We start from the raw sequence: 21,210 nt of genomic DNA, 5'->3' as shown, positions 1-21,210 counted from the left end.
GTGTCAGACCAATTCTGTCATTTCCTAACTGAAATAATACAGTTTAACATTATGTATAATCATGTATAATTGTAACGTAACTTGGGTTTCTGTGCTGCTTTACAGATTGAGTGTAGAAACTGACCCCCCAAGGAGGAGACCAAAAATCAGTTATTCATCCCAAGGACCTGTTAAACTCCAAGAAGCATCATATTCAAGTGTAAATCAGATTATTTCACAGAATCTTTCGTCACATGGAACTAAAAAAGAGCCAAATAAATATGTAGATTTTAAAGATATTAAGTTGACAAGTGTTAGGAGTAAACCTGACCATGGAATTAAGAACTTTAGTAGTCCTAAGATGGCCAAAGATGTACAACCTAAAACTGAAGTCCAGGCAAGTGAAAAACAATGGCCGCCTGTATTTCCTCAGGGGGAGAAGGTGAAAGAACTCAAGAAAGAAAGGCACAAGAAATTTAGGGACAGTTCTGAAAAATGTGTTTTGGAGAAATGCAAGAGAATCCATTTTCCTCAGGATTATAATTCCAACAAGTTGATTAAGGAATCTAGAAGAAGGAAGATCAGTTTTAAAATCCCAGTAAAATCCCATGATACCCTCCAGAAGCTTATAGAAGAAAATGTCTTCAGTTTAGAGTCTAACAAGTCAAAGACTAAACAGGAGAAAAAAGAAGCCCTGGAAAGCTCCCAAGTTTCATTGAATTTGACTAGACACGAAAGTGAACATTTATTTTCAGATTCCATGTCTAAGCAGGCTGCACATGAGTGGAAAGGAAAAAGCCATCATGAGGATCGAGAAAGTGACTCAAGTTCCAGGGAAAACCCAATCCAGGTAAGGTGGTGCAAAATGAGAATATAGGTTTTAGCAAAGAATTTTGAGTCAGGTTGGAGTTTTTCTTTTACGACTAATGATCACAAAGAGCTGATTTAATTTAGTCAGGAAGATATGTGTTGATTCCTTTATCTTACTCCTTTAATTCCAACCTCCTTAGGAAGATATCCTGACAAGTGTTAAGGATCCATAATAAAAGGTAATGTACAAAAAGGTAGAAAGTAGAGGTTACAGATAGTTCTTTCTGATTCCGAAAAGCACTGTGACAGTCTGTTAAGCTCTTCTGTAACCCTGGGTACTATAGAATATCCATGGGTTAATATTCTGAATAACTATTGCTTGAACAATCATTTTTGGAGTGTCACTGTATGCCAGGCACTGGATTCATGGTCTCTTCTTTCAGAGATTTCTTCGTGTGAGAACCACACAATCAGCCACCTTAAGTCTGATAAGTACTTACCACTTAACATGGAAATACAAAGCCATGAGTAATGTCTTCAGTACACTGTAGAAGGATTACTTGAGAAAGGTTGCCTGGAGGGGGGTAATAGGCCAGGTGGGGCAGGATGTTCCAGCCAAAGGGAACTACATATACAGCGATCCAGGTTGGAAAGGTTGGTACATCTATTTTGTTTTTAAGTTATGTAATAAATCAGTGTGTGGCAATTAATTTGAGAACTCTATCTCTATGGCCTTGTTTCCATGGCAGATTAAATGATTTACCTTTAAGAGAACTTTAGAACCTTTGGAACTTCAGAACTTCCAGTGGACTGAAATTTGTTTGTTTGTTTGTTTGTTTATTCATTCATTCATTCATGAGAGAGAGAGAGAGAGAGAGGCAGAGACACAGGCAGAGGGAGAAACAGGCTTCATGCAGGGGGTCCGACCTGGGACTCGATCTCGGGTCTCTAGGATCACACCCTGGGCTGAAGGTGGTGCTAAACCACTGGGCCATCGGGGCTGCCCTGGACTGAAATTTAGAGACTGCTTTTAAACAGGGCTGGTTGAGGGGCGCCTGGGCAGCTCAGTAGATGAAGCAGCCCGATTCTTGATTTTGGCTTAGGTTATGATCTCAGGGTTGTGGGATTGGGACCTGTGTTGGACTCTGCGCTTATGTGGAGTCAGCTTGTCTCTCCCCCTCCGCTTCTCCCCCTTGCTTGTGCTCTCTCTATCCCTAAGACAAGTAACATCCTTTTAAAAAAAACAAAACATAACAGGGCTGGTTGAGCCTACCTGCTTTTAGGAATGAAGACTGTAGATTGCAATGTAAGATACTTAGGAAAAACAGAGGGATTATAACTAGGGAGGTGGACAGGCTGGAGAGAGTACTTTTTGTTCAGTGAACTTGAAGGAGTCCAAAGAAGGAAACAATTGAGTTTGTCCTTTTTATTGCTTTCTTAAAGGAAAGCTCCAGTTTTCTTGTGTTATAACCGGTTCTAGTGTAAAATGTGAGAATGGAATTTGAAGTTGGGAGTATGTTTAGTGAACATCTTTGTGTTATTGCTTGATGTCCCCCTGTACTGTGCATCTAAAGAACAATGTGAGAAATCCCCAGCAGTGTACCTTACAGTTTCTTTTAATCTTTAAATAGGATTACCACATAAATCAAAAGAGGTACATGGCTTGAATATTAAGTTGTAGGGGAAGCGATTTTTGCATGATTGCTTTCCAGTTATTGGAATTAAAACTTTATCAGCTATTCCTTTGATAACAGTCTTATCTGACTTAAAGTCATCTAGACACAGGAGCAGAAAGTAAATATTGTTCTTATCTTGAATATATTCTCTCTCTCTCTCATTTTTTAAAAAATTTTATTTATTCATGAGAGAGACACAGAGAGAGGCAGAGACATAGGCAGAAGGAGAAGCAGGCTCCTCACAGGGAGCCAGATGCGGGACTCCATCCCAAGACCCCAGGATCATGAACTGAGCCAAAGGCAGATGCTCAACCATTGAGCCACCCAGGTGCCCCGAATATATTCTCTTTAGCATATTATTGATAGCTAATCTTCTTTGTATTATGTTTGGTGTTTTCCTCACAAGGTCTTCAATAGATAATTATCTTCCTAAAATGATGAGTGCACTTTACAAGGAAAAAAATGTTATTTTTCTGAATTGGGTAATCCTGTTATTTAGCAATCCTGTTATGTTTTCCTAAGAGAAAATGGCTTCTTTTGTTTCTTAAGTTTTATTAGTCTTTTGTTTTGACTATAGTCTTTATAGTCTATAGTTTTATAGTCTTTTGATAGAGACCCCTTTGTTTGCACCCTCCCCCTCATTGCAAACTAATGTTCTAAAGATTAATGGTTTATAGGACACTTTTATCAGCAGCATCCCACTTAATCCTTTAAGTCTATGAGGTAGCAATTTAGTGGTTTATCAAACATTAATTAAAGCTACCTGTTTTGTACTAGGTACATTTCTAGGTTCTAGGGATTTAGAGATGAATAAGATGTGCCTTAGGAAGTTCCCAGGGAAACACGTTAGTAGACAACTGTGGTTGCAATTCAGTGAAATAAATATTAGAGCTCTAAGAATTGGGCTGGTGTTAGAATAAATTTGGGGGCAAGTTAAGTAAAGGCTCACCAAGGTGGAGATTCTTGAGCTTGGTAGTGAAGGGTATGTAAAGCAAAGAATAAGAGTCCTACTGGGACAGAGGGCCAATGTGGTAATGATATACTCATGAGGTTGCTTGACAAAACATACATGGGCACTTAAGTTGTTCAGTATGACTAAGGCTGAGATATGTGGAAAACCTATGTAGAGGAGAGGAAGCCAGGGTTCAGGCAATGGATTGTTTTGTATCCCATGGGAAAGATTATTTTATCTTATATCCTATAGAATATGGTTTGGAAAGCCACTGAAACATTATCAAGGAAGCAATGTAATCTGCTTAGAATCACTCCAGTAGATAAAACCTTTGTTATTCCCATTATTGGTACTCCCTTTTGCCATCCCCAGGGAAGGCTGTATCCCAATTCATTTATTTAATAAATCAGGGTAGGAGGAGGCAAACAATTAAGTGCCCACTGAGACTTTCTTTTTCAATAGGGAGAGGTCTTTCAGGAACAATTGACATGAACTTTTCCTGGTTTGGAAGAGTGATAGAAAATTTATTGAAATTACTGGAAGTGGCCTGTGGTCAAGAGAGTGAAGGGTAGTAATGACTTAAGTAAATGAACAGCAAGACTTCAAACATCAGCAGTTGCAGGAAATTCTGATAATAACCTCTAGCTTGTTTGACATTTCTTAGTTGGAGAGAACGTTAGGGATCTAGTGAGATTTGAAGTCAGATGGAGAAGAGATGGTAAAATCCTGAATCATGGGAATGGTAAAGCTATAATGAACCTATGCGTATGATGTATATGGTATTATATCATGTGAATACTGTTGTTGGGAAGTTAGGATGGAAGCTGAATTCCCAGTAAAACAACATATGATACACTTGTTTAAAGAGAGTATGTAAGTTATACCATATGTACCTGCCTGTAAAATATATGTGAGTTTGGTGTTATATTGGAGAATTGTTAGAAGATGATTTGGTTTAGTTAGTAGTGGCTTTTGCTGAGTTCCCTGTTACCTGTACATGGGGTCAGGTAGGTCTCATCTGCTTAGCAAAAGTGTCAGTGAAAAATTGGAATTAATAGAGAGATTTTCAACTTCTGCTAACACACAAAATTAAAGCACAAACCTGTGGTGCTCTACCCATGTATAATATAACTATGCAGTTTTCAGCTTTTCCCCTTCAGCCATATCTTAATCTTCAGGTTCATGCTGTTTTGTCATATCACATTTTTGTTTTTTGTTTTTTTTTTTTAAGATTTTATTTATTTATTCATGAGACACAGAGAGAGAGAGAGGCAGAGACACAGGCAGAGGGAGAAGCAGGCTCCATGCAGGGAGCCTGATGCGGGTCTTGATCCTGGGACTCCAGGATCATGCTCTGGGCCCAAGGCAGCCGCAAACTGCTGAGCCACCCAGAGATCCCCTGTCATATCACTTTTTTGAAATGGGTCAGCTCCTTCTGGGTGAAAATTTCCCACCACTAAAGGCCAGCTTGTTTACTGGACTGTGATTCTTTCTGTTTCTCAGGGTGGCACATAGTTCTATTCTTAGAAGATGGGTATTTTTAGGAATGTATATATGAATGAGTAAACTTTAAAGAATTTCCACCGTATTTCATTGACTTAATAGCATGAGGGTTTTCTATTCTAGGGGCGGTTCCCATCTAGGGGCAATTTGCCCCATAGGGGGCATTTGGCTGTTGACTTGATGGAGACATTTTTGATTGTCATGATTGTACTCCTGGTATCTGATGGGTAGAAGAAAGGAATAGTGCTAAACAGCATAAAGCACACCATAGCCCCTAAAACAGAATTATCTAATGCCAAATGTCAGTAGTGCCAAGGTTGAAAACCTTACCCTAGGTAAATGCTTCATTCTTAACTAAAAAAATTACTTTTCATTTCAGAGTTTTGAAGCTCCATGTTCTTCAGCGTCACTTGAAAGTATTCAAGATACAGATCAAGAGGTTACTGATATACTTATTTACTTTGAATATGTTAATGAAATTAAGTCCGTTTCTATATTAATAAAAAATAATGACTATGAGAACCTTGGTAATACAAAAATAATATTTATATCTTTACTTAAATCAATATGTAAGTTTTACAAAGTTGTGAAAAATACTTGGAAAAATATTTACATTTGATTGACCATCTTTTGTCTTGGTTTCTAATAAGTTCTAAACTTTTAAATAGCGTGGAGCCTATAGCCTACAAGTTACATGAATTCTGATTTAATGCTATCATACTTTTGCATGCTTATGCCTAGGCTTACCAAAATTCAATATGATATTAGTGTTTGCTCCATTTATCTAGTCAGCAGTAAGATGAAAATGTTATTCAGTGAAAATGAGAGTGCATGCATGTGTGTGTGTGCGCGCGCGCGTGTGTGTGTGTATATATATATATATATGTTTTTTTTGTTTGTTTTTTTGTTTTATTTACCTGTTGCTTCATTTCCCAACTAGAATCTCCTGATTGATCCTCATGGAATTATTGCATAGACTTTTATGTTTCTTGGTGCTAAATTAAAATTAGATTCATGAAACACTTTGTAGTTTTCTATTTAAAGAAGACTTAAAAACCATATTGATTATTTTTTTAAAGATTTTGTTTGTTTATTCATGAAAGATACAGAGAGAGAGAAGCAGAGACATAGGCAGAGGGAGAAGCAGGCTCCATGTAGGGAGCCTGCTGTGGGTCTTGATCCCGGGACTCCAGGATCACGCTCTGGGCCAAAGGCAGGCGCTAAACCACTGAGCCACCCAGGGATCCCCCATATTGATTATTTTTTATTTGTGATAGTTGGTTGTATTTTTCTGTCCTGTGGGTCAGTGTTCCTGATAGAAGAAAGATTTCTCATCCCTGTGCCAAAGGTAGATTATATATATAATTCTTTGCATCAAAACACATCAGAAAACTACTTCCCTGAAGTGAGAAGGGTCTTAAAATCTATATTTCAGTTTTTGATGGTTTATCAACAGTCTTAGAAATCTCAAGAGGCTCATCGTGCAGAGGAAAATATAGTTGGCTCCCAAGGTACATTGAAGTGAAAACGAGAATGAATTTGTTTTCAAGGTCTACTGTGTACTAGGCTCTGTGCAGGGAACTTCACATTATTTCATTTAATCCTCACAAAAATATTAATGGGAAATAGATATTTAACATTTTCATTTTGTCAATGAACAGAGACCCAAGATAGTTAAATGACAGAAACAGCAAGAGAAAGGCTAGTTTTAAAACCCTGTGTATGTTTATAAATCTGTATTCTTTCACCATGCGGCTTTCATGTTACTGTGATTTTTTTCCCACAAACTTCATCTTGTTTATTTATTAGAATTAATTGCTTTCTAATCTTATTAATCTGCAAGTAGATAATTCAAAATATTTTAATGTGGGTGTTTTACAATTTAGATGCAGATAGTAGAAGAGCTCCATGCTGCACGTGTGGGAAAAAGTATGGATTTACCTGTGGCTTTCTCTTCTGGAGAGCTAACAAGCATGGAGATTGACTTGGTGGAAGATGCTGTACATGCCTCTGCTGGTATACTCTATGTGTAGATGACGATGTTTATGATCTCCTGTGCTTTCTTAGGAATTAATGAGCCAACATACAATTTTTACAATATTTAGATGAAAAATGTTAAGATGTGCTCGTTTGGAAAAATAAAATATGGTATATGTCTTCTAGCTATAGGAGTCAGGTCTAATATTTGTCATATCATTTGTTTTACACATCTCGCATTATTAGGCAGTTAGAAATATTTTCTCTTTGTCTTTTTGCCAATGGTCAGTAATCAGGATTATCTTTTATTCTGCTATCAACTATCAGAGTTGTCTTTTATTCTTGCTTTTAATCATAACTTTTGACAATTTCAACTATGTAAAGCACTGAAAACAAATAGCGAACAAATTGAGGCTTACTGGGGCGGAGGTAGGCAGGGGGATGGGTTAAATGGGTAATGGGTTAGGAGGGCCCCTGTAATGATGGCACTGGGTGTTGTATGTAAGTGATGACTCACTAAATTCTACACTTGAAACTCATATTACCCTGTATGTTAACTAACTGGAATTTAAATAAAAGCTTAAAAAAAAGAAATAATGCAGATTGATTGCTCAAAAGTATTATTATATTCATGGATTTCTTATTTATGTAGTAAAGTTTTGATCATTCTTCCTGCTGGAAGATAATGATAGATGTTATCCAAAGTCTATTAGCATACTATTTTGAATTGTATTTATAAAAATGTAATGCTACATTACATTCACGTTGCACCTTTCAATTTACTAAGTGCTTTCCTGTGCATTAACTTATCTGATCCTCACAGTGTCCCTGTGAGATAATAGCACTAATGTTATCTGTTTTCTTTCCTTTACACATATTTATCTTTTCAATTATATTTCACTCACAGTGTATTCAAATTAGCTTGTAAATCCGAAGTGTATAACTACTAGTGATGCAGAACAAGTTTGGCAAACATAGTTACTACTGGAGCAAATTAGTTAATGATTTAAAATCCACTCAAACAATTCATGATGTTTTACTGCTAGATAATTAATCATTGATTACTGTTCTTTTAAGGATTAAACACAGTTTTTTTATTGTCAAAGGACTGCCTTCCTTTATGAATACCATCAAAGTTCTATGATATCAAAATTTTAGTTATTATACAAGTTTGTTAATCAAGTGTCATGAAATCCTAACTTTGCTCTTTTTCTCTAGCAAATACTGCTTCAGATAAAAAGCTTCTCATTGTTATTGACACGAATATTCTGATGAATCACCTCAAATTTGTTAGAGTTTTGAAGACAACAGAAATCCCAGGTATTTATAAAGCATGATTCTGATTACCTTATTTGAGTTGATATTTTATTTAAGATTTTATTTACTTGTTAGAAAGAGCATGAGCATGGGGTTGGGAGAGGGGAAAAGCAGACTCCCTGCTGAGCAGGGAGCCTATTGTGAGACTTGATCCCAGGAAACCAGGATCATGACCTGAACTGAAGGCAGATGCTTAACCAACTGAGCCTCCCAGGTATACCACATCATATGAACAATGATGTGGGGTGTTTTTTTTCCCCCACAAATATATTTCCATTTAGATAGGTTATGGAAAATAAAGATATATTACGAAGTATATGTATTAAAACATAAATAATCAACATAAATTAAAAAGAGCCTTCACAGGTCAACCTAACAGTCCACAGTTACTTTTCTTTGATCTCCAATAGTATTTATTTTTGTAACATTCATTTGATACTTCTATCCGTTCTTTGGTTTTTTTATTTATTTTTTTATTTTTTTTTATTTATTCATAGAGATGCAGAGAGAGGCAGAGACACAGGCAGAGGGAGAAGCAGGCTCCATGCAAAGAGCCTGATGTGGGACTCGATCCAGGGTCTCCTGGATCAGGCCTTGGGCTGCAGGCGGCACTAAACCGCTGCGCCACTGGGGCTGCCCCTTTGGTTTTGTTTTAAGGATTTATTTATTTGTTAGTGCGAGAGAGAGCACAGCAGTCAGTCATGGAGGGATAGAGTCCTAAGCAGGCTCTGCACTCATAGTGGGACGTGGGGCTTTCAATTCCTGACCCTGAGATTTCATCACCTGAACTGGAACCAAGAGTCAGACACTTAACTGACTGTGCCACCCAGGTGCCCCATAGTTACATCTGTTTTTAATTCCCATTTTTTATGGATTATCCCTTCATTTAGACTGTGAATTCCTTACTTTAAAACTTCTAATGCTCCATAGCAGTTCAGTTTAGCAGCGCAATAAATATTTGTTGACTTCTAAGAAATATTTTTTTATTTTTCAGGCTTTGACAGACTTGTATTAATAATTCCCTGGGTTGTTATACAAGAGTTAGATCGTATGAAGGCAGGAAAATTGCTAAAACATGCCCAGCACAAAGCTATACCTGCAGTTCATTTCATCAATGACAGTCTCAGAAATCAAGATAGAAAGCTATGGGGTCAGTCAATACAGCTTGCATCTCAAAAACTTTGTAAGTATTGTTCTCAGGGTGTTTCCTGATTAAGGTTTGTTTGGGTGCTGACTCATTTTTGGGGGAAAATGGTGTAAAACTTAAAAAAAAATTTATAATCATTGGAATGTGAAATGGCCAGACGTAGTGATCATTGGGGGTATTCTACTAGGCTTGGTTTAGGGGTTCTTGGATTTTTATTTTTTTGCTTCTCCTAGACCTTCTTAGGTTATGTCTCTATTTCACAAATAGTGACTGTATAGTTCTAGATGTATGGTTTTCTATGTTATGGTAACTGGGATTCTTTTTTGTTTGTTTTTGAATACCATTGTTGACTGATGAGGCCAGTACGTGATTGAGGTTTATCTGTCACTGATGAGAATCTGTCATTGTGCAGTTTGTATAATGCATAGGGAGGCATTGTTTTCCTCTGATTTGTCAGAATCTGTAAATAAGGAGGTGTTTGTATAATAAAGGTCTGTAGAGTTTCTCTTGATTTATTTCTTTCAGTCATTTTAAATCACTTTTAGTCTTAGGATCTAGTATGCTCTTTGTTATTTATATGTAGTATTTTGTGGGGAAAAGAAAAATCTATGTGTAAAGCAACACTGTTGCCTCTGTAGAGTTTATACATAATTTCCAGGATTTATTTCATTCTTTAGAACCTTGTTTCTTGGGATCCCTGGGTGGCGCAGCAGTTTGGCGCCTGCCTTTGGCCCAGGGCGCGATCCTGGAGACCCGGGATCGAATCCCACGTCAGGCTCCCGGCATGGAGCCTGCTTCTCCCTCTGCCTATGTCTCTGCCTCTCTCTCTCTCTCTCTCTCTGTGACTATCACAAATAAATAAAAAATTAAAAAAAAAAAAAAAAAAAAAGAACCTTGTTTCTTCTCAACTCACAGTCATTATTTATGCACATTTAAATATCATGGATTTATGTTGTCTACTATACACATGTACACCATAAGATATGAAAGAATTCATCTTATGATGAATCTAATCATGATATTAACCCTGAGAAGGCTTTTGGCACAATCCTTTAGTCTTAAATCTTTGAAGAAAAAGGGCCTCCATCATTCATTCATTCATTTCCTTTACAAATATCTACTAGTTCTTAATGTTTTCCACATATAATCCTTATGCATTTATAGCAGGAGCTTCATGTGTTATGTTTAAAAGCTTTTAAAGGAAAATCCCAAATATTACAGTTAAGAAAATACTAAAACTTTTTAACATTTATATTAAATTGAACATCTTAGGTGGTTTTTTTTTACTTTAAATCATGAAAAATTTCAAATGCAGAGGTAGAAAATGTATGACTCCTTGTGTACCTTTCACTCTTTTTCAGTAATTATCAACATTTTGCCATTCTTGTTTATTCTCTCATTTCCTTTTCTCCTCTTCCTACTCTTGGAACTCCTGCAGTAGTTTGAAGCAAGTCCCAGATATTGTATCATATCATTTTTACTCATAAATACTTTGGTATGCATTGCTAACAGACAAGCCTTTTTTTTTCTTTTTTTTTTGAACAACCACACAATTAACAAAACCCCTGCTCTAAACCATCATATCAGTAAAACCCCAAACCTTAAAAGGAGAGGGGAATTTTTTTACTCTTAACCTTTTATTTTTTTTAGTTTGTTGATGTAAACTATATTTTGTTATATAATAGTATGAATAAAGATGATATTATATAATTGTATGGATAAAGATGATAATATAGATATAGTATGAATAAAGATAATAGTATAGATATAGTATGAATAAAGATAATAGTATGGATATAATAGTATGGATAAAGATAATTATTATATATAATATGGATAAACATGCAATAGTATGGATAATAAATAATGGATAACATTTACATGGTCATTATTCTCCAGACTCTTTTCCAAGTGCTTTTACCAGCTGATATCTCATTCAAATCATTTAGTACTTGTGGTAGATACTCTTATTAGCCCTATTTTATAAATGAGGAAATTCAGACAGAGAGAGGTTCAGAACTTTTCCTAAAAGGCATATCTATTTCTTCAATAGAAAAAATTATTTTTTTGCTTTTGTTTTTTTAAAGATTATTCATCTATTTATTTGACAGAGCAAGCAGGGAGAGTAACAGAGGGAGAGGAGGAAGCAGGCTCCCCACTGAGCAGGGAGCCTGACATGGGGGTCTATCCCAGGACTTTGGGATCATGACCTGAGCCGAAGGCAGACACTTAACCTGAGCAGAATGAAATAGGTCCCTCTTACTGAGCACCTACCAGAACTGATGCTCAATCAACTGGGCCATTCAGGCACCCCTGAAAATTATTTTAGAGCTCATTGGAGAATAGATATTTTGGCCACATTTGTTATTTAGAGATGTATTGGTATGTTTCTTATGACTTTTCCATTTATGTATGCTTTTTAAAATTTTTATTTAAATTCAATTAACATATAATGTATTATTGGTTTCAGAGGTAGACGTCAGTGTTTATCAGGCCTATACCCAGTACTCATTACATCACATGCCCATCACCCAATTACCCTATCTCTTTACCCTCATCCACTCCAGGTACCCTGTTTGTTTCCTGTGATTAAGAGTCTCTTATGGTTTGTCTCCCTCTCGTAGTAGTGGTTTCGAACTTCTGTGCTGTTTGAATTTCTGAGTGTCTTCCTTGAATCCATGTTTCACTTTAATGTTTGAATGGTATTATTTGATCTTAGTTTTATTAAATTGTGGAAATTGCTTTTAGTTATAATGTAATAGGTATAATAAGATTGTTTATAATTGTCTATGTCAGTAAGTCCTTTGTGTGTTTGTCTTTACCACTGTTTTCTTCACTGTCTTAAAAACATTCTTTATATAAAGTACAATGTATATAATAAGTTTTTCTGTTGATAATGATTTTATGATATCAGAAATATATTTAGTCTTTTTATCATAATAAAATTATACTTTGTATTCTAATGAAAACTAATATTCTTATGAGAAAACTCAATTCAGGATTAATGAGTAAAATTAAGGTTCTTGTTTGGAAAAAGCAAAACCAAAATGACCTTTTATTACACATTACAAATGTCAAGCACATTTTCAACCAGCTCTTAATAATTGGTAATTTTTTTTAATTGCTAATTTTGTATGTATTATTTTCCTTTTATAGAATCGAGTATTATTATATTACTTAAACAAGCATTTTTCCATTAAAAGAATAAATGTAGATAATACATGTTAAATTGCCTTCATTGACTATAATTTTAACTTTAGCCTTAACTCTTTTAAAAATTGTATCTTTTTGATGTAGTGTTTAGTATGGTGAGAGAATAGGATTTGAAATCTGATTGACTTGGGTTTATAACCTGACCTGGGGCAAGTTAAAGATGAGAAAACTAAGTAAATGAAATGGGGGAGAATAACCTCCAGCGGGAAGAATGATCGTGAAGATGCTTGAGTTAATATATTAAAATACTTGATGGTTTATGGCCTAGTATAGGTAATAATTCTCTTGGGTCTTCGTTATATGAAAAGCTTATACAGGTTGACCAGAAAAACAAAAAATCACTTTCCCCAGATGGACAAAGATTATTAATAGGTAATTTACAAAACAAGTACAAATAGTCAGCCCCTTGTTCACTGCAGGTATTCTCCTGTTTGCCATTTTTAATGTTGTTAATTTCTTATGTATATTTTTAGTTGATATCTTTCCCTTTTTTCTTTCTTCTTTTTATTGCCTCTAAGTTTACTTATTTTTTATTTTATTTTTAAAAAAGATTTTATTTATTTATTCATGAGAGACAGAGAGAGAGAGGCAGAGACAGAAGCAGAGGGAGAAGCAGGCGCCATGCAGGGAGCCTGACATGGGACTCGATCCTGGGTCTCCAGGATCATGCCCTGAGCTGGCGGCGGCGGCGGTAAACCGCTGAGCCACCGGGGCTGCCCCTGCCTTAAGTTTAAAGTTATTCTTTTGCATCATACTAGTGCTTTGGTGCTTTGGGAATATAAACGTAACTTTTCAAGAAGCAATTTATCATTGTGTTTCAAGAAGCCTAAGGATACAATTCTCTTTCTAGAACTGTATTCTGAAGACATAATTAGAGATGCTTACAGTGATTTTTATAAATAATGTTCATAACAGCATTATTAATACAGCAAAAAATTTGAAACAACCTAACAGTTGAACTTACATACAATACTATAGCTATTTCAGAGAATACTACTACATTTCAAAAAATGTTAATGATAAAATAGGATTTAAAAGAGTAAAAAGTATCATACCAAATTTGTTAGATTATGCATTATATACTTACAGATGGTGAATGTTGGGTATATTTAGCTGATGGAATTATGAGTTATTTTAATTTTCTTTACATTTTCTAGATTTTCTAAATTATTTTGTTTTTATAATAAGGGCAAAATAAAGATATCTTCTATTCCCGTACCTGACATTTTTTCCATCATTTTTATATTTTCTTTTATTATATTTTTGTTAATTCCTGTATTTGCCAAATATCTATACCAGATACTGTTCTGAGGCTGCATCATTGGGTGATATAAACAAAGCCTGCTGTTGAGAAGCTTAAATTCTATTAAATATTAAACATCATATTAACTATATACAGAATTTTGTGGGAGTTTTTGGTGGTGTGAGTAGAAGTGTGCCATTTAAACTGAGTTTTAAGTAATATGTGTTACTTAAAAGGCAACAGCAAGTACCTTTTATTGGGCCAACTGTTTCCTATAAATTTTCCTATTTCATTTTCCTGGTTAAGCAGTTACCCAAAATTACATATCTAGTAAGTGGGAAAACAGGGATTCAAACCTAGATCAATCTGTTTCCAGAGTTTTTGTTTTGTTCACTTTGAACAGTACTAGAGCAGGTGCTCAAAAACACTTGTTGAATAAATATTTTGTGAATATTCTTGCAGTTTTAGGTTTTCAAACCTCACATATTCTAGAGAATGTGAGAAAACAGATAATCTTGAACTTTGATAACTTTAGAGCGGTATACTATAACCTTTAATCTTTTGTCCACTGAATTGTTTAAAGCTAACTAATGATTTTTTGCTGCCATTTTGCCTTATTTTGAGGTATTTACTCTTTGGGCTAAAAGAAGGAAAATCAGTTGCTGTAATATGTCTGCTAGCTTACTGGTCATCTGATAAATGAATCACATCTCCCTCGGGCTTATGCTCTGAGATCAGTTCTGTCTTGACTTCACTAGAAAGTGTGAGCTCCGCAAGAGTTTGTCTTCGTATATCCAGTTATTTAGTACAGAGGCTTGGGTACAAATTCAGCCCTATATACAAATTTATTACTTGAATGAATAAGTTTTCTAATTCGAATATTTAGGGGGACTAAGTAATCTAGGTTAAAAGTTAAAAGGAAAAAAATTACAGTCTGGGAACAAAGTTCAGACTTCTTGTCTAGTATGTCTTGAATTTTAGTGTATAAGAGACTCACCAAGGGCCTCTTTGGGTCCAAGTTCCGAAGATTCTTATCCAGAAGTGGGTATAGGGTGTGACCTTGAAATCATATTAAGTACATAGGGAGTTTTGAGGCAGGGGGTATAAGGACTTAGGAAAAACACTGTCTTTGTCTTGTTTCTACACATTACATTATTTTCACAAAAATCAAACTTTTACATCATGCTTCAGGGCTTGTAGAATGCCAGAGGACACTCTGTCAGCCACTGATTAACACTTGGTAGGAATTTTTTTGTGTTTTCTGCTTAGGGCCCATATTGCCTTTTCCTATACATCTCTAAATGTTAATTGCCTAGAGATTAAGGAAAAGCAGACACATGAAAACATGGTTCTGTTGCTGGTAGAACCATAGCTCTTTATTTTACAGACCTCTTTTAAGTAGAGATAATTTTAAGCATTGTATAATCCTGTAACTTATAGTCTCTAAGTGACTGAAATGAGACTAGAATTCATAGCTTTAGGTTTCTAATATGGCATTTACTGATCACTTTCTTTCTTTTGTGTTTATTAGTAGTCATATCTTCTTCCATTTTAGTAGTAAACTAGCTACTTTGTTAAAATGCTACCTGAATTCTAAATCCAGAATTTTTAAGGCATTGTTTGCTGTGTCTTATATTTAAGAAGTGTCCTTTCTTTTAGATGTTTCTGGCTTGTAAATACATCTGACTTGTAGATACAGCCTAGACTGTCCATATTTTTAGTATGGTTTTATTGATCATTGTTTGTGCTAAATTTGCAGATGGACTGAGTGACGAGAACAATGATGATCGAGTATTAAAATGCTGTCTTCAGTACCAGGAATTATTCCCTTGTTCTGTTGTTATTCTGTGCACGTGAGTCTCATAGTCCTTTTACTTTTTTTTTTTTTTAATTTTTTTTTTAAATAGCAACTATACCAAAGAATTTTTAAATCATGTTGTGGGGCGCCTGGGTGGCTTGGTGGTTGAGTATCTGCCTTTGGCTGAGGTCATGATCCCAGAGTCCTGGGATCAAATCCCACATTGGGCTCCCCGTGGGACACCTACTTCTCCCTTTGCCAATCTCTCTATGTCTCTGCCTCTCTCTGTGTGTCTCTCATGAATAAATAAATAAAATCTTAAAAAAAAAGTTACAGTGTACCTACCAGACTAAGGATCAAACGCATACATGATTTTCAAAATCTGCCAGTAGGCATATCCAGTTTTGTATAACATTCTTATAACCCGTAAGCTATAGAAGAATGAGATTTGAAACTTATGAAGTCTTATGTCAATTTTATTTATGTGAAATTCAGAAACCTTTGGTAAAAGCTGGGGACAGTCAATTTAATCTGCCAATAAAATCATTCAGAAATGAAAATCTTGACAAATTTTTGGTCAGGAGGCAAGAGGGTTGATTAATTAACTAATTAGTTTGCGGGGAAGAGGCAGTGTGTGTTGGAGGTACACCTCTGGTGCTGGGTCACTGAGTGAGGGCTGCAGTCCAGAATTTCCTGCTAACCAGCCTCATGACCTGTGGAAGTTGCTTAACTTTGTTTCCTCACGTATAAAATATAGGGAGGGTAAGAGTTACTTAGAGTTATTGTGCGTTCTCAGATAATATATACGTGAAGGACTTAAGGTAGCACCCAACACACCTTTCTCCTCCTTCCCCTCCATTCCCAACTAGTATTTTCATAACGTAGTTCTGAAGTAAAATTCACCTAATTTTTTTTAAAGACTTTATTTTTTTAAAATATTTTATTTATTTATTCATAGAGACACACACACACACAGAGAGAGAGAGAGAGAGAGAGAGAGAGAGGGCAGAGACACAGGCAGAAAACTCACCTAATGTTAAGCAACATTGTACCCATCGTGTATGAGAAGAGCAATTTTAAACTGTTGGTTGAGTCTGAGTTGTATTCATTGAAAAGTGGAGGTTTTTGTTTTTGTTTTTGTTTTACAGTTTCACAATCATGCCTAAATTCTGGATGAAGTGCAGTAATTATAGAAGTGAAAAGCCCAGGGTGCCTGGGTGGCTTAGTCAGTTAAGTGTCTGCCAGCCTTTGCTCAGGTTATGATCCTGGAGTCCCAGGATTGAGCCCAGAGTGGGGTTCCCTCCTCAGCAGAGAGTCTGCTTCTCTCTCTCTCCCTCTGCCCCTGCTCTCTCTCTCTCTCTCTCTCAAATAAGTAAATAACATCTAGGAAGGAAGGAAGGAAGGAAGGAAGGAAGGAAGGAAGGAAGGAAGGAAGGAAGGAAGGAAAGGAAGGAAAGGAAGGAAAGGAAGGGAAGGAAGGAAGGAAGGAAGGAAGGAAGGAAGGAGAAAGAAAAGAAAAATGAAATGAATAGCCCTGAGGTTTTTCTTATAAGGGGACTGAGTTATCATTTTAAATATAGGAAGGAAGGAAGGAAGGAAGAAGGAAGGAAGGAAGGAAGGAAGGAAGGAAGGAAGGAGAAAGAAAGAAAAGAAAAATGAAATGAATAGCCCTGAGGTTTTTCTTATAAGGGGACTGAGTTATCATTTTAAATATACGAAGTGTTGAATCATCATATTATACACCTGAAAACTACTATAATAATGCTATATGTTAACTAGTGTGGAATTAAAATGAAACTTTAAAAAATGAAAACGAAATTCTCATTTTAACTGTCTTCAAAGATGGTATTCTATTCGGGATTAAAGGAGTAAAGATTTCTGTCTCAGTTATTTACAATTTACAATAATATATCATCTTGGACTTTGTGGAAGGCTGAAATAGAATAATCTGTTAATCATTTTGAATTTGAGATAAGCTAAATTTGAGAGAATTGTTATGTAATTACTGCTTTTTAGCTCAACTTAGAATGAAAATTAAATTGGTGGGACTTTATCAATTCTCCGTTATTTCTGCAGTCACTGTTTTGGGATTAATACATGTAACAGTTTTAGTGAAATGAAAATTTGTAGTCAGATAGATATTAATTCTAGCATTATCATGTTCAAGGGGAGCCTGTTTTTTATTTTTTCCTTTTAAAAGGCCAGAATCGTGCCTAATGGGAAAGTCCCACCTACTTATTGTGAGGATACGTTTACTTTACTTCAGTGAATGCTAATGAAGATGATAATATTGATAATGATAGTGCTAGGAGAACCCTTTTCCAGTCCTATGTATCATGCCTAATTCTAAGTGCATTACTTTAAATTTGCTATCCTGAATGTGGGCCAGCAACCTCTAATTCATATCTCTATCTCTCTTCTGAATTCTAGACTAGTATATTCATCTACTTGTTTGCTTTTTCTACTTAGATGTGTCATAGAATCTGACACATACCAGTCTCTAAAAATGAACTCTTGATTTTTCTTTCCAAACTTTTCTCCATCTGAATAAAAAGTGCCACTTTGCACCCATTTGCTAGAGCCAGAAACCTAGGAGTCATTTTTGATAACTGCTCCTCCCTTATAATCTATATCTGGTCAATTTAATGGGTCCTGTGCGATCTTTTCTTCACTTCTCCTGCTATCATCCTTTGTCCACCATGCTGTTTTTCCACTTCCTTTTTACTCTAAGACTAATTTATGCTCTCTACCTCCACACTTGCTCTCCTCCATTTATTCTTCAAAATATAATAATGATAATTTTTCATTTTTAATTAAAGTTTCATTCTGGAGAATTTCAACAATATTCAAAGTGAGGAAGAGTTAATAAAGTCTTAAGTATTCAGCTATAATTACCAAAATTCTCCCATTTTTCTGTTTATATCCATACACTCCATGTCCCCCTACATGATTATTTTTATAAGATTTTTTGTGTTTGGAGGGACAATGTACGATATTGAAAAGCACAAATCTTAACTATCTGATGTTGACAGCAGATATGCTGGTGTAGCCCACATCTCTCTTGGTATATAGACCACTTCCATGGACCCCAGAAAATACTCCTATGCCCTTTTGGGTCCTTTTTCTAGTTTCTTGAGGTAGAAGCTAAGATCATTTGTTTGAGACTCCTATAAATTTACCCATAGCACTGCTTCAGTTGCATCTCACAAATTTTGGTGTTCTTTTTTTTGTTGTTTTTTTTTAAAGATTTTATTTATTTATTAATGAGAGACACACACCACAGAGAGAGAGAGGCAGAGACACAGGCAGAGGGAGAAGCAGGCTCTATGCAAGGACTCGATCCCAGGACTCCAGGATCATGCCCTGGGCTGAAGGCAGGCACCAAACTACTGAGGCCCCCAGGGATCCCCAAATTTTTGTGTTCTGTTTTTATTTTCATTCAATTCAATATAACTTCCCTTTGACATTTAGATATTTGTTGTTTAATTCCAAATATTTGCACATTTCCCAGTTTTCTCCTTGTTATCGATTTGTACTTTAGTTACACTTCGGTTTAATTTATATGATTTCTTTTAAATTTATTAGTTTGTTTTATTGCCAAGAGTATGGTCTACTGTGGTGAATGTTTTGTGTGCACTTAAAAGAATTTGTATTCTGCTCCTGTGGGTGGCGTATTCTGTAAATTTCAGTTAGGTCAAGTTGGTTGATAGTATTGTTTAGGTTTTCTATTACCTTACTGATTGCTTATTCTGAGATTATTGAGAGAGGAGTATTTAAATCTTTAGCTATAATTATGAGTTTGTTTAATTCTCTTTTCAGTTCTGTTTGTTTACTTCATGTATCATGCAACTCTGTAGTAGGATGCACACATGTTTAGGATTGTCTTCTTGGAGAATTGACGTTCTCATTATATAATGTCTCTGTTTCTGAAAGTCTACTTTTTTAAGTATTAATACTACCATTCCAATTTTGTTTTGTTAGTATTTATATGGTACATCTTTTCCCATCCATGTACTTTTAACCTGTATACTAAGGTAAGTATTTTGTGGGTAGCATGTAAATGGTACTTTATTTTTTGTCCAGTCTGACAACTTGTCTTTTTTTTTTTAACGAGAGCACGAGAGGGAAAGGGCAACAGGAGAGGGGTAGAGAGAGAGAGAGAGAGAATCTCAATCAGGTTCCACACTCAGTGCTGAGCCCAACACAGGGCTCAATCTCACCACCCTGAGATCATGGCCTGAGCCGAAATCAAGAGATGGGTGCTTAACCAACTGAGCCACCCAGGCACCCAGTAACTTCTGTCTTTTAACTGATGAGTTTATATCACATACATTTAGTTGCTTGGATCAAATCTACCTTTTTTTGCTAATTATTTTGTTTCATCTGTTCTTTTTTCCTTCATAAGTGTGGATTTTTATGGTGCCATTTTATCTCCATTATTGAATATTTATACCTTTTTGAAAAAACATTTTAATGGTTGCCCTAGCATTTATGGTATATATCTTACTTGATCAAAGTCTACCTTAAAATAATGTATCACTTCCTGTACAGTGTAAGGATCTTATAACAGTTTCTTTCTCCCATCCTTTGTGCTATCATTGTCATATATTTTACCTTAACAAAAATGATAAGCACATATTTTGTTATATTTTGTTTCCATCATTTACCACTTAAAGCAATTAAAAATATGGGAAACGTGAATATTTTCATCTCATGTTCCAATTTTTTGTATTCTTCTTTATTTTTAATGAAACTTGAATCAGTTTCTGTCTGGTGTCATATTCCTTCTGCCTAAACAAATTTCTTTGACAGGTGCAAGTCTATTGGAAGTGAAATTTTTGGTTTTGTTTGTCTGATAATGTCTTTATTTCTTAATTTATTTTTGAAAGATGTTTTTGCTGGATATACAGTTCTGGGTTAACTTTTTTTTCCTTTTAGTATTTTTTTGTTTGTTTATTTCTTCATGAGAGACACAGAGAGAGAGGCAGAGGGAGAAGTAGGCTCCCCGCAAGGAGCCTGATGTGGGACTCGATCCTGGACCCCGGTAGATGCTCACCCGCTGAGCCACTCAGGCATCTCTCCTTTTAGTATTTTAAAGAAGTCACTCCATTTTCTTCTAGTTTATATGGTTTTTATAAGAAATCTGATGTAAATGTTACTTTGTTCCTCTATATGTAATGAGTGTTTTCCTACTTTATGCTTTCAAGGGTTTTTCTTTGTCTTTTGCTTTTTTAGGAGTTTACTTTAGCAGTTTTTAGCGGATATGCCTAGGTGTTTTGGGGGGTTGGGGGCACACCTTGGGGGAGGGGTAGAGAAGAAGGATTTATCCTGCTTGGTGTTGTCTGAGCTTCTTGGATCTCAGTTTCCGATCTGTCTTCAGTTTTCTTTTTTCTTTTTTTATTTTTTTTAAGATTTTATTTATTTATTCATGAGAAATAGGCAGAGACACAGGCAGAGGGAGAAGCAGGCTCCACGCAGGGAGCCCGACGTGGGACTCGATCCTGGGTCTCCAGGGTCATGCCCTGGGCTGAAGACGGTGCTAAACCGCTGAGCCACCCATGCTGCCCTGTCTTCAGTTTTAGATAATTCTGAGCC

General features: G+C 35.7%; 1 protein-coding gene across 9 annotated transcripts in view; it reads left to right on the top strand.

Annotated features, from left to right (window-relative positions):
- Positions 1 to 21,210, top strand: part of SWT1 (SWT1 RNA endoribonuclease homolog) — a 94,906-nt gene that overhangs the window by 12,048 nt on the left and 61,648 nt on the right. For all 9 annotated transcript variants that reach the window (XR_012033100.1, XR_012033102.1, XR_012033101.1 and 6 more), the window contains 6 exons: positions 106 to 829; positions 5,300 to 5,359; positions 6,807 to 6,936; positions 8,116 to 8,217; positions 9,209 to 9,397; positions 15,577 to 15,670. Coding sequence is in view for 6 of the 9 variants with exons in the window: in XM_072830888.1 (XP_072686989.1) it covers positions 106 to 829; positions 5,300 to 5,359; positions 6,807 to 6,936; positions 8,116 to 8,217; positions 9,209 to 9,397; positions 15,577 to 15,670 (1,299 nt within the window). In the remaining 3 variants the exon portion in view is untranslated. The remainder of the gene's footprint in view (positions 1 to 105; positions 830 to 5,299; positions 5,360 to 6,806; positions 6,937 to 8,115; positions 8,218 to 9,208; positions 9,398 to 15,576; positions 15,671 to 21,210) is intronic.

This window comes from Canis lupus, chromosome 6, assembly GCF_048164855.1.
Source record: "Canis lupus baileyi chromosome 6, mCanLup2.hap1, whole genome shotgun sequence".
NCBI lineage: Eukaryota > Metazoa > Chordata > Mammalia > Carnivora > Canidae > Canis > Canis lupus.
Note: the sequence above shows the minus strand (reverse complement) of the source record. Positions and strands in the feature narration are given on the sequence as shown.